This window comes from Peromyscus eremicus, chromosome 2 (assembly GCF_949786415.1).
Source record: "Peromyscus eremicus chromosome 2, PerEre_H2_v1, whole genome shotgun sequence".
NCBI classification, from domain to species: Eukaryota; Metazoa; Chordata; class Mammalia; order Rodentia; family Cricetidae; genus Peromyscus; species Peromyscus eremicus.
This window is the reverse complement of record NC_081417.1, coordinates 148,591,052-148,617,908: the sequence shown is the minus strand read 5'-3', so window position 1 is coordinate 148,617,908 and position 26,857 is coordinate 148,591,052. Positions and strand designations below refer to the sequence as shown.

Sequence of the window (26,857 nt, the reverse complement as noted above, 5' to 3'; positions counted from 1 at the left end):
AGAGTGGGGAAAAGAGGCCAAGAGAGTGCATGGCCAAGTGGCTGGTTTCTCTAAGAAGGAGGAGCTGGGGGAAGGGAAGGGAAGCGAAAGGGCAGCAGCCCCAGGCTGGAGAGGTTTAGGATAGAGGGTGGGCAGATGAGAAGTATTGGGAGAAGCCACGGGTACTGAGACTTGTCCCAGCTTTCTTTGGGATCTGACAATGACCTAAAAGCCTCAGGTGGACCAAGAAGCTCTGGACAGGAAAGTTGGCTTGACGACCCGTGGAAGCTTCTGATCAGGAAAGCCACATACCAAATCCACTGTGAGTCTGCAAGGGAACCAGTCTGCAAATGGAATCTGCCCAAAGTTCCCCCTTTTCTAGTCTATAAAACCCCAAGACTCTTGTGGCCTGGCCCTTCAGTTCTGATTAGAAGAACAAACCTGCTTCTGGAGATATCTGTTCATTTCTTTTATTTATTTATTTTAATTTTAATTTTTTTTTATTTTTGGTTTTTCGAGACAGGGTTTCTCTGTGTAGCTTTGTGCCTTTCCTGGATCTTGCTCTGTAGACCAGGCTGGCCTTGAACTCACAAAGATCCGCCTGTCTCTGCCTCCTGAGTGCTGGGATTAAAGGCGTGCGCCACCACCGCCCGGCCATTTCTTTTATTTCTGAGATACCTCCATCAATGCTGATCCAACAGATAGGATAAAAATACACTGTAATTGTGCATCAAATTCTCAAAGAATGAATAAAAATTTCTATTCAAATATAATAAATTTATGGTTTAAAACAGAGGAATTTTACAATTAGAATAGATTGCCTCTCAGAGGGGTCAGGGATGTGCGCGTCAGGATGTCGAGAAGGAATGAGTCTGGAGGGACATATTGCTTCTGCATCATGAATTTTCAATCTCTACTGGCCCTTCCTCATCAGCATCCAAATGTGCTGGGATTTCCCTCATTTAATAAGCCATCCCTTAACCCTTATGCCCTCTCATAGACAGCCCACTTACCTATGACCATGTATAATAAAACTACTGGAGAGAATTCCCCATGTTTTCAACTTCCCTTCCAATTATTCCTTGAACCAGTTCCAAACAGGTTTCTGTGCTATCACAACCATAAAAAAAAAACATTGTCAAGGGGCTCAAGAGATGGCTCAGTGGTTAAAAGCACTGGCTGCTCTTCCTAAGGACCCAGGTTCCAGCACCCACATGGCAGCTTACAACTGTCTGTAACTCCAGTTCTAGGGTACCCGACACTCTCATATAGATATACAAAAATTAAAAAAGATCGTTAAAAGACAAAATTAAGCCAGTCATGGTGGCAACTGCTATGCCCAGATTGCGGGAACCCCAAAAGACCACCACAGAGACTGAGTCCAGCATGTAAAAGCAAAGAGCCTTTATTTCAAGCTCCGGGGCTTGGTCCCTCTGTCTGTCCCATGCGGCAGTGAGAGCAGAGAGCCCTGAGCTCAGGTGGGGCAGAGTTTCTATCATAGCAGAGGTTGGAGTAAGGGGATTTCCAGGGTCCAGGACCCTGGCTGGCTGACAATTGTCTAGGGGTATCTGTAAAACAAAAAAATAGGTATGTGCTAGAATGAAGGACACCTTATCTAATGGTTGGAATCTTTGGGATGTCAGGTACTTCCTCACCCCTGGGTGGTATCGCTTAAGGCTTTTCCTGGATCTGTGTGTTGCCTGCCAGTAAGCCTGTCACAGAAGCTGTGTCTAGGCCCCTAAGCCTGTCATGGCTGCTGTGTGGTCAAGCAATTTTGGGGCCCTTTCACAGCAACCCCCTGGTATCCCATCAGAGGCAGGAGGATTGCTCCCAAGTTCAAGGCCAAGCTGTCCAACATAGCAATTTTCTAAAACTAGATGTGGTAGGGGCTGGGGAATGCTTGTAATCCCAAATTCCAGAGGTGGAGGCAGGAGGATCTTGATTTAAGATCATCCTTAGCTGCAAGGCAAATTCAACCCACTGGTGAGAGGTGAAGGCCTTGGCTAAAATACAACAACATAACAACACACACACACACACACACACACACACACACACACACACACAGGAAAGATATCTCAGCAATTAACTGCACTTGCTCCTCTTACAGAGTACTGGGATTCAGTTCCCAGGACCCACATGGCCAAAGGCACTGTACACAATACATGCACATGGTACACAAATATACAGTACACAAATATACACGAAGATATACTGTGAGATCCAAAGTTACATTTTAAATTGTAATTATTATGCCTAAGAGATCAATGAAACAAAAATGCCTTGCCCAAGGACAGATAGTTAATGAAATGTTGGAGCTACTGTTTATGGGAGATAATAAGTCACATGTTTTTCATTCCCCTAAATAAGTTTATTTGAGGGGATGGAGAGATGGCTCAGAGGTTAAGAGCATTGACTGCTCTTCCAGAGGACCCAGGTTCAATTCCCAGTGCCCACATGGCAGCTCACAGCTGTCTGTAACTCCAACACCTGACACCTTCACACAGACATACATATATGCAGGCAAAGCACCAATGCACATAAAATAAAAATCAATAAATTATTTAAAAAAAAAAAGTTTATTTGACCCATCTGCACCAATGTGCTCGATCACATGTGGGCCGGAGGTTCACAGGCTGGAGGTATGTCAGGATGTATTCTTGCCCCTGATTGGAACTGATGGGAAATGCAATGAATTATGAGTTTTCCTTTTTGCCACTACAAACTGTTTCTGGCCCATTTCCTAGGAACCTGGAAATGGATCTGGCCAGAGCCCATCCACCTGGCCAGTATTTAATTAAAGCTTGCTTCAAATTTGGCTTTAAACTGTGGTAGTGGTCTTATTCTCGATCAGTGGGATTAACAACACATACATATAAGATAAAAATAAATCTTTTCTTAAAAAGACCTATTTACTTATGTCTATGAGTGCTCTGTTTACATGTGTGTCTGCATGCCAGAAGAGGGTACCAGATCTCATTATAGATGACCCAGAAGCACTATGTGGTTACTAGAAATTGAACTCAGGACCTCTGGAACGGCAGCCAGTGCTCTTAACCGCTGAGCCATCTCTCCAGCCCCCAAGTTTTTTTTGTTTTGTTTTTTTAACCACACGTTACACACAGATAAAGTAGTCAGTAGTGTTCTATAATGGCTGAGGGAACTGGCTTTTCAGAAAGAGAAGGGCTGGAGACTACAAAAATGAACAAGAGGATGGGTCACGTCAAAGACAGTGTCTTTTTTTTTTTTTTTTGTCCCAGGTTTGAGACCTAACAGAGTTTCTATGTTTTTGGTTGTTTGAGATAGGATCTCATGCAGCCGAAATTAGCCTTGAACTCCTAATCCTATTTTGACTTCCTAAAATACTGAGATTCCAGGCCTGGACAGTTGTGCTCAACCATAGCGTGAGACAGTGCCCCCCCCCCAAAAAAAAAGCTTAAAATAATATCAAGAAAAAAGCATTGTACAGTTGAAAAAAAGACAGGCAGTTTCAGCTGGAAGAGAGTGGAGGGCAAACGCTGCTGGTGGGTCTGGAAAACAGTGGAGTCGCCAGTGCATTTAACTACGTGGAGACATCAGCTACTGTCTATGAGCGTGTTTCAAGGATTACAAGAGGTATTGACTAACTCCTGTGCTGTGTCCCCGTGGGGCAGACTAAAACCCAAATGGAAGCCTTCGCTTTAAATTTCAGCCAAACCAAAGGAAGTCATTGACCTCAGAGCACTGAGAGAGAATCCTGTTTTCAATCAGGCCTCTTTTGCTTGTTTGTTTGTTTTGTTTTCTGAGACAGGGTTTTTCTGTGTGGCCCTGGCTGTCCTGAAACTCACTCTGTAGACCAGGCTGGCCTCGAACTCAGATCCAACTGCCTCTGCCTCCTGAGAGCTGGAATTAAAGGCGTGCGCCACCACTGCCCAGCTATAGCCTCCTTTTTATTTCTTTTTTTTTTTTTTTCATTCAACCACAAGCAGAGATGTAGCTCAGTTAGTAGAATGCTTGCCCAGTATGCAAGAGGCCCCAGGTTAGGGCCCCATCACCCTGTAAAAGGACATGGTGGTACACACCTATGATCCCAGCACTCATGACAGCAGGATCAGAAGTTCGGGGCCGTCCTTGGCTATGTATGAATGACCTCAGCTCCATGTGGATTTCAAGACTAGATTGAAAACTCAAACAAAACCTCAAAGAAACAAACAAAAAAAGAAAGCAAATGTGCCCGCTATGGTGGTATATTAATCTTAGCACTCAGGAGCAGAGTGGGTTCCAGGCCAGCCAGAGCTACATAGAGCATGTAAAACAAAACAAAACAAATGAGTCTCAGTGGTAATAGACTGTTTTTCTAACTTGTACAGTTATCTGGGTTCAGTTTTTGGGAAAACAGGAAGGAAGGACAGAAATTTGCATATCAGACTTCACAATCACACAGAGATACGATTCCAGAAGAACAGGCAGGTGATCCTGGAGCCCAGGACTATACTATTAGTCACACTGCTAGCTAATGTTATGCCCAAGTCTCTGGAACCCCCAAAAGACCACCACAGAGACCGAATCCAGCATGTAAAAGCAAAGAGCCTTTATTTCAAGCTCTGGGGCTTGGTCCCTCTGTCCAACACAGTGGTGAGAAAAGAGAGCCCCTAGCTCAGGTGGGGCAGAGTTCTTATCATAGCAGAGGTTGGTGTGAGGGATTTCCAGGGTTCAGGATCCTGATTGGCTGACAGCTGTCTAAGGGTATCTGAATAACAAAAATAGGTGTGTGCTAGACTCAAGGACGTCTGGTTACCTTATCTAATGGTTGGAATGTTTGCGATATTAGGTACTTCCTCATCCCTGGGCAGATCCCTGGGTGGTAGGTATCAGTTTAAGGCTTTTCCTGGATCTGGGTGTTGCCTGTCAGTAAGCCTGTCACAGAAGCTGTGTCTAGGCCCCTAAGTCTGTCATGGTTGCTGCGTGGTCAAGCTGTTTTGGGGTCCCTCCACAGCTAATATGTTGATAAGTTTCTTCTCAAAGACAAAAACTGAATTTTAGATTTAAAAACAAAAATCCCATCCACACTGTAAGAAATAAGTCAGCGGGCTGGAGAGATGGCTCAGAGGTTAAGAGCACTGGCTGCTCTTCCAGAGGTCCTGAGTTCAATTCCCAGCAACCACATGATGGTTCACAACCATCTGTAATGAGATCTGGTGCCCTCTTCTGACCTGTGAGCATGCATACATTGTATACATAATAAATAAATCTCTTTAAAAAAAAAAAGAAAGAAAGAAATAAGTCAGCATCTGCTAAACAAAATAAAACAGACTCAGACTTTCATTGGTCTGAGAGATTAGTGCCTTCAAACCCTGTGGCTGAATAACCCGGGATAGAGAGAAAATGCCATGTAGGGGCTGAGAATCATGTAGTGGAGAGTACAGGGAGGTAGGGTCTGGTGAGCTTCACCAGGCCCAGAAACTACTTTTTTGGATAAATTGTGTTTTAAAAAATGGTAGTGGGGGTGGGGGCTGGAGAGATGGCTCAGAGGCTTATAGAGGTTCTGAGTTCAATCCCCAGCAACCACATGGTGGCTCATAACCATCTGTAATGAGATCTGGTGCCCTCTTCCAGCCTGCAGGGATACATATATGCAGAATACTCCATACATAATAAACAAATCTTTTTTTGTACTGAATGTTTATTAAAAAATTCAGCAGGTTGGGGATTTAGCTCAGTGGTAGAGTGCTTGCCTAGCAAGTGCTGAAAGGACCAAGCAGTTTCTGGGAGGGCCATGAACAAAAGACATAGTCCTTGCAGTAGCTCCCTTTCTGCACGTACTCTGACTGCTCAAAGTTCAGCCAGATGTTTACTGTCTGGGGCCATCACCAACTTAGAGTTATGTGCAGTACGTGCTTGGCCAGCCAGCCCCCATGGTGGCTCAAGGACAAAGCCTAGGACTTGTGCTGGACTGCCCTCAAAGTGATGAATTGTAACCACCAACCAGTAAATTCAAAGGTTACACACCCTCACCCAATTAAAGGAGAACAGAGATAAAATAAACCAATCCGAGTTGCACCCGTGCAAAACTCCCCCAACCCCCCTGAAGGGCTTGTGGTTTTTGCCTTTAAAAAGCTAGCCACACAAAGAAAAAGCAAGTTCCTCCTGGCCTCATGGTTACTACGAGTGAGTGCTTTGGATCGAGCTTCCCTGCCCGCAGCTTGTAAACAAACAGAAACAAACCTTGCTTTTGCATTCTGTATGTAAGGTCTTCGGTGGTATCTTTGGGGTCACAATCTGGGCATAACAGTGCGAGGCCCTGGGTTCGATCCTCAGCTCAAAAAAAAAAAAAATTGAGCATATTTCTATAGTGAGTAATCTGATTTAACTAAAAATTTTTTAATTACACTCATGATATTAATTACATTTGTGATATTCATTGATTGCATTCACAGTATTCAGTCAATAACTACATTTATGATATTCATTAATTACATTAATTATATTGACTTATTACATTCATGATATTATGTCCTGATACTACTATCCATTTGTGGGGCTTTTCCATCACACAAAACAGAAATTCTGCACTTAGGAAATCATTGCTCTATATTCCTTTCTTTTCCATTTTGAGATAACGTCTAATCTTTCTGTCTCTGTGAATTTGTATATTCTATATATTTCATGTAATACTATAATATTTGTCCTTTTTTATATATACTGTATATATAATAAACAAATCTTAAAAAAAAAAAAGAACCCTTGTTCACATGGCAGCTCACAACTGACTGTAACTCCAAGATCTGACACCTTCATACAAATATAGATGCAGGCAAAACACCAGTGCATATATAAAAACAAACAAACAACAAACAAAGTAGGTTACTGCTGGGCGGCGGTGGCGCACGCCTTTAATCCCAGCACTCAGGAGGCAGAGCCAGGCGAATCTCTGTGAGTTTGAGACCAGCCTGGTCTACAGAGCAAGATCCAGGACAGGCACCAAAACTACACGGAGAAACCCTGCCACCTCTAGACCGCAGTGCCGTTTTTCTGACCTCCAGGCTCCAGGGTGTGTGATGGGTTTGGCTGTCTTCTGGAATTCCTTGGGTGGCAGGTTTCTTTACGCCTTGAGCCCATTTTAGGGTGGGGAATTTCCTTTACACAGGAACGTTTTTTTTTTTGTTTGTTTGTTTCGTTTTTTTTGGTTTTTGAGACTGGGTTTCTCTGTGTAACTGCTCTGGCTGCCCTGGAACTCAATCTGTAGACCAGGCTGTCCTCAGACTCACAGAGATCCACCTGCCTCTGTCTCTCCCTCCAGGGCTGGGACTAAAGGAGTGCGCCCAGCGACACACAAAGTTTTACTAACATTTTTCCCCCTTTAAAGGCATGCACCACCACCGCCCAGCTACATACACTCTGTTAATCTGTAACAAGTTACTTGGGTATGAATGTATGTGGTTCTTGGGGATAATTTGTTTTTCACCTGTAATATATAAAATGTTTAATCATGTAAGGGATATGGAAAACATGCTGTTTTTTACTTGTATTCATTGTAATCATTCACTTGAAAAACAGAATGTAACCACATGTAATTATTATATTGCCTGAAAGATTTTGCTGACGTATATAAGCTGTAAGGGAAAGAATAAAGATAGAGTTAAAATGAGGTAGAAGGAAAACATCAAGAATGAGAGGAGGAAATCACCAGAAAAAAAAAGAATAGAAAATATGAGAAAAGAATAGAGAAGAATAAAGAAGGAAACCATCAAGAGAGAGTGTGTCTTTGCCCTTACCCCCTCAGATATGAAGGTCATAGCATGCCAACTCCATGGATGCCCTTTGAGCCCTGTGCTGTTGGAGGCTGGCCCCCCAGATAGCAAAAACCTAATATTAAAAAAAGGGGGGACTATGGAAATGACTTGGTGGTTGAGAGCACTGGCTGCTCTTACAGAGGATCCAAATTTAATTCCTAATATCTAGGTCGGGTGGCTCACAACCCAGCAGGTATTTGCACATAACCACATTCAGACATACATACCCATGTAGTGGTATTTGTTCCACCCATGACCTTGGGCCCTAAGGAGGCGGTGCTTCTTCCCCTTGTACTTGACCTCTTAAGAGGAAAGGGATAGGGGTCACAAGCTCCTTCTCCCTTCTCCCTGCTTCCTGGTGTGATGGAAGTGCTAGGTGGATTTGCTCCTGGTCAGATCAGAGGACTACTTAGCTGTCTACTAGGTTCTGTATTCATGAGTGTGTTTCCTCAATTTAACTTAATAAATTTCCCATGCCGGGCGGTGGTGGCGCACGCCTTTAATCCCAGCACTCGGGAGGCAGAGCCAGGCGGATCTCTGTGAGTTCAAGGCCAGCCTGGGCTACCAAGTGAGTTCCAGGAAAGGCGCAAAGCTACACAGAGAAACCCTGTCTCAAAAAACCAAAAAAAAAAAAAAAAAAAAAAAAAAATTCCCTAGTACTCCTTAAGCAGACTACTGTGGATTTATCGCTTTATACCCATACACATAATTAAATGCAGTAAGTTTTAAAAACTGGTAAAGATGCCATCTGGGGAAAAAAAAATCCCTCTTCCAATTAACATTTGTAGAAGATCAAAGCATGTGTTCAAGGTTACACCTTGTTCTACGAACATTAAGTACACCTTGCTTAGCAACCACGCTGTATTTTTTTGTTGTTGTTTGTTTTGTTTTTCGAGACAGGGTTTTTCTGTATAGTTTTGGTGCCTGTCTTGGATCTAGCTCTGTAGACCAGGCTGGCCTTGAACTCAGAGAGATCTGCCCGGCTCTGCCTCCTGAATGCTGGGATTAAAGGAGTGTGCCACCACTGCCCAGCTCACTTTGTACTTTTAAGTCACTTGATCATGCAATGAAGTGAGGGAGCTCTGCCCACATAGAGCAAGGTAAAGGACCTCTTTGCAGCAGGACGGAAAACTCGGAGTAGCTCCCTCTAGTGGTGCTTTCTGCTTGACCTGCAGCCCTACAACCTTCTGTAAAATTAAAACTTTGCTTTGCTGAAGTGCTTTGGATTGTGGTTATTTTCCTGAGACCCTAGACCAGACCCATTTCTAGATACAGGATACATAAGACCTGCATTTTAAGAGGAAAGTCAGACTGCAGTTATGTTGTGTGATATTTTGTTGTGTTCTGACAAATAAAGCTTGCTTGGAGTCAGAGGGCAAAGCTAGCCACTAGTTAACCATAGAGATCAGGAGGTCTGTACAGAGAGGAAATAGGAAATGATAAGGTGGGGCAGAAACCGGTTAAGGACTCTTTTGGTCAGAGGAAGCAGAGAGGTAGGAAGTGACTGTGGTTTCTCCCCCACTTCTCTGATCTTTCAGGTTTTTACCCTGATATCTGACTCCTGATTTTTTTTTTTTTGTTTTGTTTTGTTTTGTTTTTCGAGACAGGGTTTCTCTTGTGTAGCTTTGCACCTTTCCTGGAACTCGCTTTGGAGACCAGGCTGGCCTCGAACTCACAGAGATCCGCCTGGCTCTGCCTCCCGAGTGCTGGGATTAAAGGCGTGGTGCGCCACCACCGCCCGGCTTTGACTCCTGATTTTTATTGATAAGATTAATTAGGTTTACACATCAGAGTTAGGAATTTAAGAGTCAGGGACAGAGACACACATAGCAGGACATTTTTTTTTTTCTTTTAAAGATAGGTCTTACCTGGTGGTAGTGGTGCATACCTTTAATCCCAGGACTTGGAAGGCAGAGGCAGGTGGATCTCTGTGAGTTCGAAGCAAGCCTAGTTTACAAAGCAAGTTTCAAAACAGCCAGAACTACACAGAGAAACCCTGTCTCAAAAAACCAAATAAATAAATAAATATAGGTCTCTTGCTTTAGCTGGCTGTCCTGGTACATAGTATGTAGTCCAGGCTTGCTGCAGACTCAAGCTAACCCTCCTGCCTATCCTGAGTGCTGAGATTATAACCAGCCTGACTGGTAGGAATATACGTATACATATACATACACATGCATATAATGCATATATGTATATTATGCCTATGTGTATGCTGGGCCCTGATCCCCGTTTCTTGAGTAGCTGTTGCCTTGCTTGCTGACCTTGATTCAGATGTCCTCCCTATGCTGATTCCCTGCCACTTTCCTTCCTCCTGAACACGCTTACTGGAGGTTCCTTGTTTGTGTATCCTGCATTTGGTGTAAACAGCTAGGATGCAAGAATGTAAAACATCTGTAGCAACCATGAGGATGCCAGGACAGCCAGGACTGTTACACAAAGAAACCCTGTCTTTAAAAAAACAAAACAAGCCGGGCGGTGGTGGCGCACGCCTTTAATCCCAGCACTTGGGAGGCAGAGCCAGGCGGATCTCTGTGAGTTCGAGGCCAGCTTGGGCTACCAAGTGAGTTCCAGGAAAGGCGCAAAGCTACACAGAGAAACCCTGTCTCAAAAAAACCAAAAAAAAAAAAAAAAAAAACCAAAAAAAAAAAAAAAAAAAAAAAAACAAAAAACAAAACAAAACAAAACAAAACCACTGAAAAAGAAGGAGGAATAATAATAAGAAGAAGAAGAAGAAGAAGAAGAAGAGGAACAAAAACAAAAAACAAACAAACAAAAAAAACCAGGGGCTGGGGATGTGGCTCCACAGTTAAGAGCACTTGCTGCTCTTCAGAGGACTCAAGTTTGGAAGGCTATTAATTGCCTGTAGCTCCAGGGGATCCATTGCCCTCTGGATACCCGCACACAAGTGACATACACTAACAGACACATGTCTATAAATAAAAATAAATATATTTAAAGTCAGTATCTCAAAGAGATACCTTATTATAAACAAACAAAAAAAAAACCACAAAACATCTGTAGCGAACTTCTGCCCTCCGGGGTTCTCCCACTGTGCTGTAAACCTGTATTTAAGGTCTCCTCCCTCCTTCAATAAACGACATTCGGCATTCTACTAAGATGAATGACCAGCTGTCTTGTTTCTGTTTTTAATCCTCGGCCCCTCGCTCGGACATGGTGAACAGGTGGTAGCGCGGGTGCTACATGTGTACATATACAGATATGTATATATGGAGGATATGTTTCTCACTGTGTAGCTGTCTTAGCGTTTTCTGTTGTTCTGAAGAGACACCATGACCATGGCAACTCTTATAAAGAAAACATTTCATTGGAGTGGCTCCCTTACAGCTTCAGAGGTTAGGAGCATGGCAGCATGCAGGCAGATGTGGTGCTGGAGCTGAGAGTCCTACATCTTACAGGCAACAGGAAGTGGACTGGTTGTCACACTGAGGGAAGCTTGAGCAAAAGAGACCTCCAAGTCCATCCCCACAGTAACTCATTTCCTCCAACGAGACCACACCTCCCAAGAGTGCCACTCCCTTTGGGGGCCACTTTCTTTCAAGCCACCAAAGTATCTCTGTCTGACTGGCCTAGAACTGGCTTGTAGTCCTCAAACCTAACAGAGATCTGCCCATTTCTGTCTACCCGGTGCTAGGATACAGCTGGCTGGAGTGAATGCCTTTTACAGGGACATTCATGACCTCTCTCTTTGCCTATCAGGCCATTAACAATAGACTTAAATTACTGGTCCATAAACTTCTGAGTGAGTCTTCTGTCTCCATCTCTCATCTCACCATAGGAATGCTGGAATTCCAGATGTGTGACACCACCTTCCACTTTCTTACTGGGATACTGGGCCTCAAACCAGGTCAACAGGCTTGCTTTGCATGTACCTGTATCCATCAAGCCACCTTACTGCAAAGGCCCCCTCACATTTTTTTCAGGTCTTTTCTCAAAAGTACCTCTTAGGGAGGTCTTCCCTGGCTGTTCTGACAAAATGTCTGTGCCTTTCTGAAATGTCACTGTTATACCCAGATTGCAGGGACACCCAAAAGACCGCCACGGAGACCAAATTTTATATGTAAAAGCAAAGAGCCTTTATTTTCAAGCTCAGAGCTTGGACTCTGTGTCTGATACAGCGGTGAGAGCAGAGAGTCCTGAGCCCAGGCAGGGTGGGGTGAGGGGATTTCCAGAGTTCAGGACCCTGATTGGCTGACATTTGTCTAGGGGTATAGGGGATGTTCGGAATGTCAGGTATTTCCTCTTAGATGGAGGCCCTACTGGGTGGGGTCAGCTTATGGCTTTTCCTGGGTCCGGGTGTTGCCTTCCAGAAGCTGTGTTTGGGCCTCTAAGCCTGACATGGCAGCTGTGTGGTCAAGCTGTTTTGCCACCCCCCCAACCCCCCCACCCCCCGCCCCCCCCACCTCCCCACCCCCCGCGCGCGCCCACCACAGTCATGTCTGTTGACATCATTGCATGTTTTTTACCTTACTACTTATCACAAAATAAATTAGCTATTTAATTCCTTGAATTTTCTCTAATGCCTAAGAGGGAGATTTATGAGCCTTGAAAACTTAATTTACATTGTTAATTTAACATCAAATTACCCAATAGCCTAATAAGATAATTTAGTGCTGTTCTAATTTTGTACATGAGATAAATGAGAGACAGAAAGGTTAAGACCATTGTGCAAGGGTCTTGCAGTTAGGAAATCTGGCCCAAGTAATACTCTACCCAACAATTTACTGATCTTACTTATCATTATCTGTACTAAAATTTCTCACCATTTATTTATTTAGATTTATTTTATTTTTAATTATATGTGTGCATGGGTGTGTGCACATGAGTGTGAGTATCCTCCAAGGCCAGAAGAGGGCATCAGATCTCCTGGAGCCAGAGTTAGCAACTGTTGTAAGCCACCCTAAGTAAGTACTGGGATGTGAATTCAGAGTCCTCTGCAAGAGCGCTAAGCACTACTCACCACTGAGCCATTTTTCCAATGTCAAAATTCTCATCCTTTAAATTAGGCACGTATGAGCACCTGCTCATGGTGGGCTCATGGTGATAAGTGTATATGACAGAGCGGGTAACAAGCTCATCACCAATACCTGGCCTAGTATCATCACTCAGGAGGGCTGGGGTACAGCTGGGAAGGTAGCAGATGCTTAGCTTGTGGGTCCCCAACACTAGCAAGGGAAGGACGTTTGCTATGATTGCTAATACTGCTGTCACTCCCCTTTAGTTATCCGTCAGCGCCTTTCAGCAACACCCACCTGTTCCCAGGTGAGTGACTGACCTCACACACAATTGTAATCCTTGCGCTTGGGAGGTAGAAGTGTAAGGATCAGGAATTCAAGGTCATTCTTGGCTATATTATATCGAGTTTGAGGCCAGTGTGGATTCCATCAGACTCTGTCAAAAAACACCATACATAAAAAAGGAAAGTGAAAATCAATATTTCTAGAGAGTGCTGAGAAGATAAATTCGGAGAGATGTGACTGAGCGATAGATGGGGGGGCTCATTCAGGTTCAGGGGTGGTTAAGGAAGGGCAGTCTGAGGAGGCAAAATGTGAGCCATGACCTAATGCCCTAACAAAGTCAGTCATGGCCAGACAGCTATGGGGGAGGAACACTGTGGATAGGAGCGCAAAGGTCCTGGGGCAGGAACCCTAGGCTAGGAATTGAAGCAACTCCTGGTCCCATGTGCCATCCTTTATGGCTTCTCTAGGCCCTCAGAGAGGTTCCTTTGGTGTCCTGGGATTTTCTCAAGCTCAGTCTCCCACCTATCCAGGAAGGCAGCAGTTCATGGAGGCCCGAGGCCCCCCTTCTAGAAGACCTGCAGCTAAGCCGGATCTGAGACTCCTGGTTCCTGTCTGCCTTGTCTTCTCCAGCTTGGGGCCCCAAATCTCCATGGCAATGCTCAGACGCAGTTCTAATCCAAAGCAGGAAGATTTGGGAGTGGTAGCCCACAATGCAGTAAGGAGACCCAAGGAGCTGGTCTTCCTGCTCCTTGTGCCCTATGCACTTACAGGAGCAGCCAGGCCCTGCACCCCAGTCTCCCCAAAGACCCCCAAGGGGATTCCAAGGTTTGCCTCCTGCTGGGCACAGACCAAGGATGGCTTTTCTTTGGCAGCTGCCCCAGAGGCTGCTCCTGCTGGGGACAGCTGCTTTGACTGTGTCTGCCCTGGGGACAGGTGAGTAGGAAGGGCCTGGAAGGGGCACACCTTATTCCCAGGCTTTCTCCAGTCATCACTAACTCTGGTGGGTGTCTCTTGATAAGGGAGACTGGGCCTTGCTTAGTATCCTAATGTCTATTCCAACCCCTTCTAGAAGGACCCAGAGGCAGGGATCTGTAGATGGGCGGGGTAGCCCTTGGGTCTGGGGCTGTGGATGAGACCGTTTGCATTGGGCACTCCTGCATCCTACCCCTGATATCACTGCTTCCTCTCTTCTCTGTCTCCTGTGGTCAAGGGGCCAGGGGTGCAGCTCAGTAATAGAGCATGCACTGAAGATGTATAAGGCCCTGGGTTCCATTCCCAAACCACATAAAAAAAAAAAAAATTAGAGCTGGGCAGTGGTGATGCACACCTTTAATCCCAACACTCAGTAGGCAGGTGGATCTCTGAGTTTGAGGCCAGCCTGGTCTACAAAGTGGGTTCCAGGACAGCCAGGATGATTATACAGAGGAACCCTGTCTCGAAAAACCTAAATAAATAAATAAGAATAGCCATGAGTGATCCAGAGATGGTTCCTTCCGCAGCTAACTCATGTCAGAACCTCATCTTTGCTGAGGGTTGCTGTGACTCCTGCACTACTTTCTCAGTCAACCGGAAGGAAAAAGAGCTTCTCATCTCATTTCACTTTGTCTATTATTATTATTATTATTATTATTATTATTATTATTATTATCATTATTGGTTTTTCAAGACAGGGTTTCTGTGTGCAGCTTTGGAGCCTGTCCTGGAACTCACTCTGTAGACCAGGCTGGCTTCGAACTCACAGAGATCTGCCTGCCTCTGCCTCTGCCTCCCGAGTGCTGGGATTAAAGGCGTGCGCCGCCGCCGCTGCTGCTGCTGCCGCCGCTGCTGCTGCTGCCGCCGCCGCCGCCGCCGCCGCTGCCGCCGCCACCGCCGCCGCCACCACCACCTGGCTCATCTTTTACTTTTACAATACTAGGTGTTGAACCTGGAGCCTCACAGGGGTTAGGTACATACTGTACTTTTGAGCTACATCCCCAGCCTGTGGTTTTCAGTCTTTAAGGCAGACTTTCACTAAATTATCCAGGCTGCCCCTGAACTCTCCAGCTCAGGAGGCTGGACTACTCTTCCCTATATAATCCGATCATTTTGGTTACCCACTCTTTGTATTTTGGGCCTCCTGGCTGCTACACCTGGCTTCCCTCTCTCTCCTCCCTTTTTCCCTCCCCCTCTCCTCACATGACCAAGATCAGTCTGGACATATCTACTCTGGATTCTCCCAGAGGTCCCTGCTTCTGGCTATGCTCTCCCATATATCTATAATAAACCTTCTCCTACACTATACCTAGGAGCAGTCATGTCCTTTGCTTTCTTTTTTTTCATTCTTACCTTGTTACTATTTGCTGTTGTTTATATATTGAGTAAGGTCTTGCTTGATATGCAGTCTAGATGGTCTCAAACTTTCAGCAATCCTCCTGCCTCTGCCTCTCGAGTGTGCACCACTATGCCTGTTTTTTTTTAATCAGGGAGGAAAACTATTCCCCAGAAACTCCCACCAGATCTCTCCTTAAATCTCATAGGTCAGAACTAGGTCACATAATCCCAAAAGGGATAGAATTAGGACTTCCTTTAGCAAGGAGAAACAAAGAACGGGAGGTGGGTGGGCAGGCACTCAGATGTCCAAAAGTATCCACCTCATCCTCACAAAAGATAACAGAGGTTGCTGACACTTTAGTAACGCAATGAATTCTGAGCAGTGTGGGAAAACCTTATTCCTAGATGCCCAGTTTTTTATTTATTTTATTTTATTTTATTTTTTTTGTTGTCGTTGTTGCAATCCCAGCCTACAAAATACTTGGAAAAGTAACATTTGTTTTTTACTTATTTATTATTTTTTCTTCTTTTTGTTTGTTTGTTGTTTATTTATTTATTTTTTGAGTAAACTCAAAACTTATTCTAAGCCAGTCATCCTAGGGTCCCCCCTGCCGACATCTGGGTTTTTTTTTTTTCAGTAACAATAACTTTTATTTTCTAACAGGGAATTTTCCTACTGCTTCAGTATTTTCCTCTCAGAAAACACAAGTTTTAGAACTGGATCACTTGGCCCTTTCTCTTCTTGTCTCCTCCCAGTTCAAAATGCTTGCACCTCTTAATGGCCAGCATCCTCTTGGATCTGCAGTTGGGCTCAACACACTCAAGCCTGAGCACAATCTTCTTTGTGGTTTTGGCCTTCTTTCGGAAAATTGGCTTTGTCTGCCCACCATAACCACTCTGCTTCCGATCGTAGCGCTGCTTTCCTTGGGCGTACAGGGAATCCTTGCCCTTCTTATACTGGGTCACTTTGTGAGGCTGATGCTTGCCACATTTCTTACAGAAAGTCCTCCGGGTTTTAGGTACGTTGACCATCTTTGCAGTAGAGGTGTCTATGCGATGAAAACGAGAGACCCGGCGTCCGAGATCGCCGCTTCAACCACATGAGCCGAACAGGAAAGGGATCTGTTTTTTTTTTTTATCTTGACCACAAGCCCTAGTCTGACCCGAGCCTTTTGTTCTACCCCTGGCTACATCTGGCTGTGGACCGTTTCCGTCCATTCTCCCCGCAGTTAACATGATAGTTGTTGGGATAGTGTCTGAATGTACAGGTCTGCAGGCACCCCAGCAGCCGTGGAAATACGTTGTATATACATTTCTCCCCTTTTTTAAAGGCAGGTCTCCTGTATCTCAGCTGGCCTTGAACTTTCTGTGTAGTTAAGGGTGGCCTTAAACTCCTAGTCCTCCTGCCTCCACTTCCTAAATGTTGGGATCAGAGGTGTGCAGCACCCAAAAACCTTATTTACTTACATTTTCTCTCCCCGTCTCTGTGTCTCTCTTTGTCTCTCTGTCTCTGTCCCCATCTCCCTCTCTCTTCCCCTCTTCTCTCATTTTTGTTTTAGGTTTTTTTTTTTTTTTTTTTTTTTTTTGGTTTTTTGAGACAGGGTTTCTCTGTGTAGCTTTGCGCCTCGCTTTGGAGACCAGGCTGGCCTCGAACTCGCAGAGATCCGCCTGCCTCTGCCTCCAGAGTGCTGGGATTAAAGGCGTGTGCCACCACCGCCCGGCTTTGTTTTAGTTTTTGTTTTGAGACAGTCTCAATACATAGCCCTGGCTGTCCTGGAACTCACTACGTAGATGAAGGCTGACCTTGATCCACCTGCCTCTGCCTCCTGGGTACTAAGGCATGCATGGTGAAGCCTGGCTATCACAGTTTTCTTTTATGAGACAGGGTCTGAATTTGTAACACAGGCTAGCCTTAACCCACCATGCCCCTTCCTGTCCTCCGGAATATTGATTTTACGGGCAGATGCCACCACCCTAGGGGCTGAAGTCCAGAGCTCTCGAATAAGGAGTTGTGACTTTGAATTAAGTCATAAAGTGCTCAGCAAAATTCACCTCTGTTTTGCCGATGAGGCTCATAGAGGATGTGCGACTTGCTGGGATCAAGCAGCGAGCGTGTCCCGGAACGGCCCGGGTGACCCCGCATGATCCCTGCGCTCTCCCCTCAGGGGACCTGACGGACCTGTGCGGACAGACGTGGCAAGGGGACGCGCTGCAGCTGCGCTCTCACTCGGCTTCCCGAAAGTTCTACTTCGTGACTCCGGACACGGATTGCGTGCTGTGGCTGCGTGCCGCGGCCCCTGAAGATAGGATGCGCTTCCAGTTCCACTTCTTCCTGGTCTACAGCCTGTCCTCGGCCACCCGGATCACAGCAACCACCGTGGCCACCCTGGCCCCCAATGCGTCCTCGCCCGACCCGTGCGCACCCGGCTCCTACCTGCAGTTCTACGACGGCCCGCAGGGGGCGCCCCGGGCTCTGGGACCCCCGACCTGCGGCCTGACCATCCCCGCCCCTCTCACGTCCTCGGGACCCTGGCTTGGCCTGCGCTTGGTCACCAGGGGCCGCCAGCCCCGTGTGGACTTCTTGGGCGAGGTGACCTCTTTCCGCTTGGGTGGGTTGGGGCTGATGGCCAGGGTAAGGCGAGGAGAACAGAGCAGGAGAGGAGATGCTCAGATGACAGGAAGGGAGGAATGGGGTCCCAGCGGGGAACGATTGGGTGACATGGAAAGGCTTGGGGAACCAGTGAGGGATGAACCAACGAGAGATCTACAAGTCCATCCTCCTTCTAGCCTTGACACTCACTCTTTAGGCACACTTCGGAGCGCATTCACACAGGACACCAGTTGACACCCAAACCATACCCATATCGCACTTACAATTGAACACACACACACACACACACACACACCCCTCACACACTCACCTTTTTTTTTTTTTTTAAGACAGTGTTTCTCTGTGTAGCTTTGGCTGTCCTGGAACTGCTCTGCAGACCAGGCTGGCCTCAAAGTCACAGAGATCTACCTGCCTCTTGAGTGCTGGGATTAAAGGCATGTGCCACCACCACCCAGGTTGTTTGTTTTTTGAGACAGGGTCTCACTCTGTAGCCCAACTTGGCTTTGACCTAGAGATCTTTCTGCCTCTGCTCCTGAGGTCTGGGATCATAGGCCTTCAACATTATGTCTGGCTCAAGCCAAGGTGTTTAATGCTGGAAGCTGTCCTGTATTTCAAGGCTGTAGCCCTGCAGGTTGCCCTGTGTCTAGACTTACCTGCTGATTTCACTTCTGTGATGTAGAGCAGGCTGGTTCCCCGAAGCCCGGAAGAGCCCAGACTCACTTGGAGCTTTCCAGTCATTTCTGGCTACATCTCCAGACTAGAGTGTTAAGCATGGGGCATGTGAGCATGCCAAGGCCAGGACGTGGAGGCCTTTGAGACAGCCATAGGTCCTGGAGGACAAGATGGCGGGACTGCTCCTGGCTATGAGCTGCGTGGTCCTACCCTTAGGCAGGTTCATGTGCCTGCTCAGCTACCACTCACCTTTTGTCTGCCCTCGAATCGTGTGTGTGTGTGTGTGTGTGTGTGTGTGTGTGTGTGTGTGTGTGTGTGTCTTGGAGGATGGGAGGTGTTGTCCCATCCCTTTTGAGTCTCTGGTTCTATATGAAATGTGTGTCCTAAATGGTGTGTGCATAGAGATCAGAGGTCCTTTCCTCCTCTACCATAAGGGTCTCAGGAATTGAACTCTGGCCATCATCATGCTTGGTGGCAATTGCCTTTGCCTGCTGAACCATCTTACTGGACTCTAGCTTATTTTTTGAGACAGTCTGTCACCTAGAGACCCCTGTTTCAGCTAAAGTAGCTGGCCAGCAAGCCTCCAGTATCGGCCAGTCTCACATGCCACCCCCAGCGTGACAGGAGCACACCACTGTGCCCAGGTTTTACATGGGTGCTGGGCATCCAAACTTAGGAAGCTCTTTACCCACTGAACCGTCTCCCCTTGATCTTCTGAGACAGGGTCTCATGTAGCTCGGGCAAGCCTTGAACTTACAATGTGGAATGACCTTGAATTTCTCGTCCTTCTGCCTCTGCCCCCTAAATGTGGGGAGTACAGATGAGCTGTCATACCAGGCTCTAAAGCATGGGATACTGGATTAGCCAAGCTGTCTGCCAGACTCTGTATATATACTGTTTTCTTTCTTTCCCTCATGGGTGGTCATTCATAAACATGAATTGAGCACCTGCTGTATGCCAGGTGCTACCATAGACACTAAGGATACTGCAGCAAGTAGAAGAAAAGGCCCTGTGTTCTGGGGGCTGGCTTGCTGGTGGGGGAGGTAGGCTGTAAGCAAATGAACAAGTGAATCTGTGTTCAGTAGATAGAATAAGTGCTGTAGAGGACCTTCAGTTGGGATGAGGGTCCCTGGGGGAGGAGTGGCTTGCGGGTGTAGGTAGGCTGAGGGATAAAGTAGCATTTGAGTATGTAAGGAAAAGAATTGGCTCAGGACCCCCAAGACCAAGTTCTTAGCACAAAGGAGATGTATTTGCCCCAGAGGGACAGAGGGCAGGGATAAGAGACAAAGAGTAGATAGAGGAAGAAGGGGAAGAGAGCAAGGGAGAGGGGGCCGGGATATTTGTCCCAGAGGGGGACAAAAGACTGTCTCTGGACAGAGAGGAGACAGACATGGCACACAGGCAAATGGCAGTTTAAAAAGGTCAAATGAGAAGCCCCACGTTAGGTGTTTAATTTTAATTGGACAGGTTAATTAGGTGAGCCAAAGGGGGTTTTTGATTGCTGGACTTCAATACTTTGATAGCTGGACCTCGGTAGTCAGTCTTAGGAGGAGGAAGCGGCCCAATAAGGGAACAGACCTTGGGGGCCAGCTTTAGGGATCTAACGGTTTTTAGCAGGACAGAGGGACTGAGAGTGAAGGGCTAGCTAGAGCATGCCTGCCATGTTAGAGCTGGTCAGAGTCCCTTCCTTCCGAGTGGAGATCTGATGGAATGAGCCATGCAGGCCACCACTTCCCACTTAAGGAAGGGAATTCTAGCACCATCAATAGTAAGTGCAAGGCTAGGAGCCAGGGTGTGCAAGGGGTTGAGGACATCATGATTCTGGAGGCCATACATGCATGCAGGAACACAGAACCATATTCACACTGAAGGGCTCTAGCAGGCCCAATCGTGGCATAAGACAGACCCAAGCATGGCAAACATGGTACCAACAGGTTTTGGCTTTTACTCTTCTCCCCTTTGCTTAAAAAAAGGAAAAAAAAAAAAAGAGTTAGATGACATTCCTTTTTTTTTTTTTTTTTTTTTTTTTTTGGGTTTTTCAAGACAAGGTTTCTCTGTGTAGCTTTGCGCCTTTCCTGGAACTCGCTTTGGAGACCAGGCTGGCCTTGAACTCACAGAGATCCACCTGCCTCTGCCTCCCGAGTGCTGGGATTAAAGGCGTGCGCCACCACCGCCCGGCCTAGATGACATTCCTAAAGCTAGCCCCCAAGTTCCATTCCCTTATTTGGCCACTGACTCATTCCTGAGACAAAACACCAAGGTCCAACTATCAAAATTCATTATTTGGCTAGCATGTCCTATCAGGACTTACCAACTCACAGTGTTGTACCCAGAGTCCCCCAAAGACCACCACGAGACCGAATCCTGTGCAAAAGCAGAATCTTTGTATTGTTATGAGTTAACTCGGGGCTCTCCATCCGTCTGACACAGCAACAGAGTAGGAGAGACCCCGAGTAGCAATGGGGCAGGGTTTTCAAAGCAAGGGGGGCTTGGGGGCTACAGACTACATAGGAACAGACTCAGGATTGGTTTATGTGAGTGGTAATCATGTTAGTAACTTTTAATTGGCTAAGGTTAGTTGGGGGTTACAGTTATCATTTTTGGGCAGGCCTGGACAAGTCCCAGGCTTTGTCCTTGAGCTGCCATCGAGGCTGGCTGGTCTAGCATGTACTGACTGTGGGGCCTGGCTCAGTGGACCAGGCTTTCACATTGACCCATGCACGTAGCTCTAAGTTGGTGAGGGGTCCCAGACAGTAAACAACTGGCTGAACCTTGAGCAGTCAGAGTACGTGCAGAAAGGGAGCTACTGCAAGGACTAAATCTTTTGTTCATGGCCCTCCCAGAAAGTGCTTGCTCAAGTCGAAGGAAACTGAAATTGAGGCCTGATCTCTGAGAGAAGACTGACAGCCTGTTACAGCGTCTGCTTGGTCCTTTCAACAGTAACACAGACTCTCCCTTTTTCTCCTTAAAAACCCACTCTGGCAACAAACGCTTGCTTGCTTGCTTGCTGTTGTGATACTGCACATGTGGGACCCCGGCTGGCCAGGGTATCCCACGCTTGAGGGAAAACATGCTGGGCAGATGTAGTGGCGGCTGGTGACATGTCATTCACAACCCAGGCATTGCATCCGAGAGGAAATGAGTTGAAGAGAAAAATAGAAAAGGGAGAGAAAGACAGAAAGAAGGGGGAGGGGGTCAAGGGTGCACACCTCCTGGGAACGGAGGGGGGGGGGGAGAGAAAGAAGAAAGGAGGGGTTTTTCCTTAAATCGGGCTTGTACATCAGAATATTAACACTTGCTGCTGCTGCTTGCTGTCTGCTTTTACAGCACTCCCACTCTCCCCCCACCCCCTCCTGAGTAAGAAATCTCCTTTGTGCCGAGAATTTGGTGTCTGGGTATGTCCTGTCCTGACTCTGAGGGTCCCATCTTCCCTTGCACACACCACTGCATGATACTGACATGAACTTCGAATCCATTCTGCCTCCCACTTAGGTACAAGTCCTGTGACCGTGGTGGTCAGCTGATCCAAATTCCCCTTGCTTCAGTCTTGTTTTGTTTTTCAAGACAGGGTTTCCTTGTGTAGCCCTGGCTGTCCTGGAACTCACTCTGTAGATCAGGCTGGCCTGGAACTCACAGAGTTCTGCCTGGTTCTGCCTCCCGAGTGCTGGGACTAAAGGTGTGCACCACCACCGGCTGGCTTGCTTCAGTCTTAGTACTGCTCCACAGAGCTGAAGTGGGCATGGTGGTGCACACCTGTAATCCCAGCCCTTGGAAGCTGAAGCAGGATAAAGTGTTTGAGTCTAGACTGGGTCACATTAGGAGACCGATCTAAAAGTAAATGACTTAAATATATTAAATAATGGGGCTGGAGAGATGGCTCAGCAGTTAAGAGCACTGGCTGTTCTTCCAGAGGTCCTGAGTTCAATTCCCAGCAACCACATGGTGGCTCACAACCATCTATAGTGGGATCTGATGCCCTCTTCTGGTATAAAGTCTGTAGAGCATTCATATACATAAAATAAATAAATACATGCTTAAAAAATATTAAAGAGGCTGGGGTGTGGCTTGCCTAGCTCAAAGAAGGCCCCGAGTTTGGTTCCCAGCATTTCATAAACCAGTGCATACATGGTGATGCACACCTGTAATCCCAGCAGTTGGGAGGTAGAGGCAATAGGAGTCAAAGGTCATCCTCGGCTGCATAGCAAGTTCAAGAACAGCCTGGGCTACCTATTTTATGAATTCCGCAGGTGTTAGCCAGCATACCATCACCACTATCACTACTACCACTACCATCACCACTACCATGCCATCACAATTACCATCATTCCCACCAGCGTTATCATCACCACCACTATCACCAACAACTATCACCACCTCCGCCTGTCACTGTGTTCATTGCCATCAAGATTGTACTGCAATCGCCCCAGGAAGCACCTTCCATGTATGTACTGACAGCAGCCTTGTCCTGCCCCACCCCAGCAGTTCTGTCACCCTGGGCCACGCTATTGTAGTAGCTGGTCTAGGATCCTTACTCCCAGCTTCCTTTTTTTTTGTTTTGTTTTGTTTGTTTTCAAGACAGTGTTTCTCTGTGAAACAATCCTGGCTGTCCTGGAACTCACTCTGTAGACCAGGCTGGCCTCGAATTCACTGAGATCCACCTGCGTCTGCCTCCGAGTGCTGGCATGGAAAGGCGTGCGTGTGTCCCACCACCGCTGGGCTCCAGCTTCCCTTTTCTACCCAGGGTCTTGTGGCACCTACTTCCGCTGTCGGAATAGCAGGTGTGTGCCCCGGAGCCTGCTGTGTGATGACTGGGACATGGACAACTGTGGTGATGGCAGTGACCAGGACCCTCAACCCCCAGCCAGCTGCAGAGGTCAGTGATGAGGGTTGCTTGGACCCCACTGAACAACAGAGTGGAGAGGCTGGTTGGCCCTAACACCCTTCGTCTGGGTGGCAGGACCTGGGTGGGGAGGTGGGAGTGTGGCCACGGTGGCAGTCAGTTCAGAGACCAAGGGTGTGAGGGCCAGTGCAACAGGGAAGGGTCTAGTCCCACCTTGTGGCCTGAGACCTCAGGAGAGGCTGTTTTTCACAGGACCTGAGGACCTGTCTCAGTTATTTATTTCAGTTAATTATTGCCAATCATTACAATGATGCCTGGGTTATAGCAGATGCTTGAGAACCAATAGTTAACTGATTAGAACAGCAAATTCGTGACACCTTGGTTTTCTCGTCGGTAGGGGGTGGGGGTCATCACACCTACCTTGCAGACCCCTCAACTGCAAGTGTGTGCCACACAGAGTGTGACACTTGCTACACAGAGGCTGCTTGCCCAGGCTGGTCTGTCCCTTGTCCTGAGAAGCAGTTTCACTTATAAGCCTGCTCAGTAGGAGACCAGACCTCACTTCCAGCTCCGTGACCTTGGTCAGATGTTTTATCTACTCTTTGTCCCTCATTTTTCTTATTCTAGTAGTGGGGTGTAGGTGGAGTTTCTTTGCGTCTCAGCAGTGCTCCCAAATAACCATTCAAAGGCTTATTATTAATTATAAATGCTCAGCTGATAGCTTAGGCTTGACTCCAGCCAACTCTTACAACTTAAATTAACCCGTATCTATTAATCTATGGGCTGCCCCGAGGCTCATTTACCTCATCTATGAACTTACCATGTGGCTTCTTCCACATCTGGCTCCACCCTTTCTTCTTCTCAGCATTCTCTCTGCCCCAAAAATCCTGCCTAGCTATAGGCCAATCAGCTTTTTATTAACCATGGGAGCAACACATCTTCACAGTGTACAGAAGGCTTATTCCACAGCAGTGGGGATGGCCAAGAAGTCTCAAGAGGAGTAAATGACACAGCAGTTACCCCGCGAAGGGTCACTCTCAATGTGCTGTTACTGCTCACAGGTCCCTCTCTGGTACCCAAGCAGACCCTGAGAATGGAAGATGACAGTTCCAAGCCTTGGACTCTCCTCATGGCTCTCAGCTCTGCAGCAGAGAGGACCTCTCCAGCAAGCCTGGCACCCACCACGCAGGAGGTGTCAGAAGGTAGATGGCCTTTGGTGACAAGCCTCTTACACTCTTCTACCCAAATCCCACTTGGCTCGGTCAGGAAAATGCTGCTGCACAAGCATGAGAACTTGAATTTGCATCCCAGCACCTGAGTAAAAGCTAGGCTCAGTGGGGGTGTACCTGTAACCCCAGTGCTAGGAAAGCCAGTCTATGCCAACAGGGAAGACTTGAGTGCAGTGGGAGAGGCCTTGTCTCAGAAAATTAGGTGGCAAAGGAGAGCGAGGCAAGGAGACCTCCTGGGGTGGAGAAATGGCTCAGGGGTTAAGAGTGCAGACTACTTTTGCAGAGAACATGAGTTTGGTTGCCAGCACACAGTTGGACAGCTCACAACTGTCTGTAACTCCAGCTCCAGGAAGAACTGAAGCCTCTGTCTTCCAAGGACACCTGCATTCACATGCAAATGCCTACATGCATACACATAATTAAAAATAAATCTTAAAAAAAAAGGTGTAGGACACGGTAGCCCACACCTTGAACCCCAGCATTTAGGAGGTGGAGGCTGGCAGATCTCTGTGAGTTCGAGGCCAGCCTGGTTTATAGAGTGAGTTCCAGGACAGTTAGAGCTACATAGTGAGACCCTGTCTCAAAAAACAATAACAAAAACAAATGCACAAACAAACAAAAAGGCTTCCTAATGTCAGCCTTGAGCCTCCACAGTCAACACACATGAACATCTAAACACATGAGAACATGTATGCACACGTAAGTACATACCACACAGACTCAGGCCAGATAGCAAAAAAAGCGAAAAATCAGATGGAAGGCTGACCAGAAGGCTTGGCCGGTAAAGGGGCTTGCTGAGTAAGCCTGGTGGGCTGAGTTCGATCTCTAGAAACCGTGTTAAAAAGAGAACAGACTCCATCAAGTTGTCCCTGACAACCTCCACACACTTGCTGTGGCATACATGTCCTCACCCCACCAAAATAAAAACCGGTGGTAACACACAGACACATAGACACACACACACACACACAGAGACACACATACACACACACACACACATCCCGTTGGTAACACACACACATACACTCATACACACGTCCTGATGGACACACACACACACACACACACACACACACACACACACACACGTCCTGTCTAGGTGACCACAGGACACCAGGCCCGGGTGGAAGCTGACTGGACTCTCATTCTTCTCACAGGCGCCTCGATCTGGTGGGTGGCTTTGGCCTCCTTGATGCTATTGGCCTCCACTGGCCTCCTCTGGTGGTACTGCTGCTGCCCAGGTTGGCTGGTCTGGCACCCAGGTGACCACAGGCTCGGCCTCAGATGCTGCACAGCCTACAATACTTGCCACCTCTGTCCTGGCCGGGTGGCTCCTGGGGATCTGTGGCTGAACTGGTCAGCTTTCCAGAACCAGAGAGGCCATCCTTAGGGGGCTTAGTTATCAGAGGAGCAGGCTCTGGGGTCTGACAAGCCTGAGCTTTAAGCTCTGTTGGCTGGCTCACTTGGAACAGGTCACTCAGTTCTTTGAGCCTCAGTTTGCCTCTCTGGGAAATGGGCCAAGTCCTGTTTCCCAAATGGGGGAACAGGTTGCAGAAAGCAGAACAATCAGACTTGCTTTGCTCTGAGTTATTCCTTATTGTCCAGCACAGTAGCATCCGTGCTGGGCCTTGCTCCCAGTGAATCCGTTTTAGAAAACGGCAGCGGGGCTGCATTTGAAGCGCAGACACTGAGGCAGACTGACTAAACAGATGCTGTAGCAGGAACAGTGAGGCCCAGTCTGGTAATATGACCATGTCAGATTAAATCAGAACACACTAACACAGGGGGTCTGGGGGAGTCTATCCAGGTCTGGCGGTGTAGCACAGTAGAGTACTCACCTAGCATGCACAGAGCCCTGGGTTCCATCCCCACTCAACACCTCATAGAACTGGGCACAGTCATATGCACCGGCCATCCCAATACTCAGTAGGTAGAGGCAGGAGCATTGGTGTTCAAGGTCATCCTTGGTTACATAACAAGTGCAGAGTCACCTTGGGCTATGTGAGATTCTGGTTTATAACAGCAAACCCCCCAACAAAAACCATATAAACAGAAAATAACAGTTAAAAAAATGAGGGCATTGGAGAGATGGTAGCTCAGTGGTTAGGAATACTTGTTGCTCCTGTAGAGGATCCGCATTTTCTTCCTGTCACCCACTTGGTGGCTCACAACCATTTGTAACC

The 26,857-nt window shown here is 47.0% G+C and overlaps 2 protein-coding genes across 2 annotated transcripts; one reads left to right on the top strand and one right to left on the bottom strand.

Moving 5' to 3' along the window:
* Positions 1-13,866: 13,866 nt before the first annotated feature.
* On the top strand, positions 13,867-26,064 carry Ldlrad2 (low density lipoprotein receptor class A domain containing 2). The gene is made up of 5 exons (XM_059255901.1): positions 13,867-13,945; positions 17,488-17,931; positions 23,347-23,478; positions 24,507-24,647; positions 25,832-26,064. Exons 1-5 carry the CDS (start codon positions 13,867-13,869, stop codon positions 26,062-26,064), a joined length of 1,029 nt encoding a protein of 342 aa, XP_059111884.1.
* Positions 15,992-16,436, bottom strand: LOC131905244 (large ribosomal subunit protein eL42-like). Its single transcript, XM_059256212.1, has one exon. It carries the CDS (start codon positions 16,352-16,354, stop codon positions 16,034-16,036), a length of 321 nt encoding a protein of 106 aa, XP_059112195.1. The 5' UTR covers positions 16,355-16,436; the 3' UTR covers positions 15,992-16,033.
* Positions 26,065-26,857: the final 793 nt, after the last annotated feature.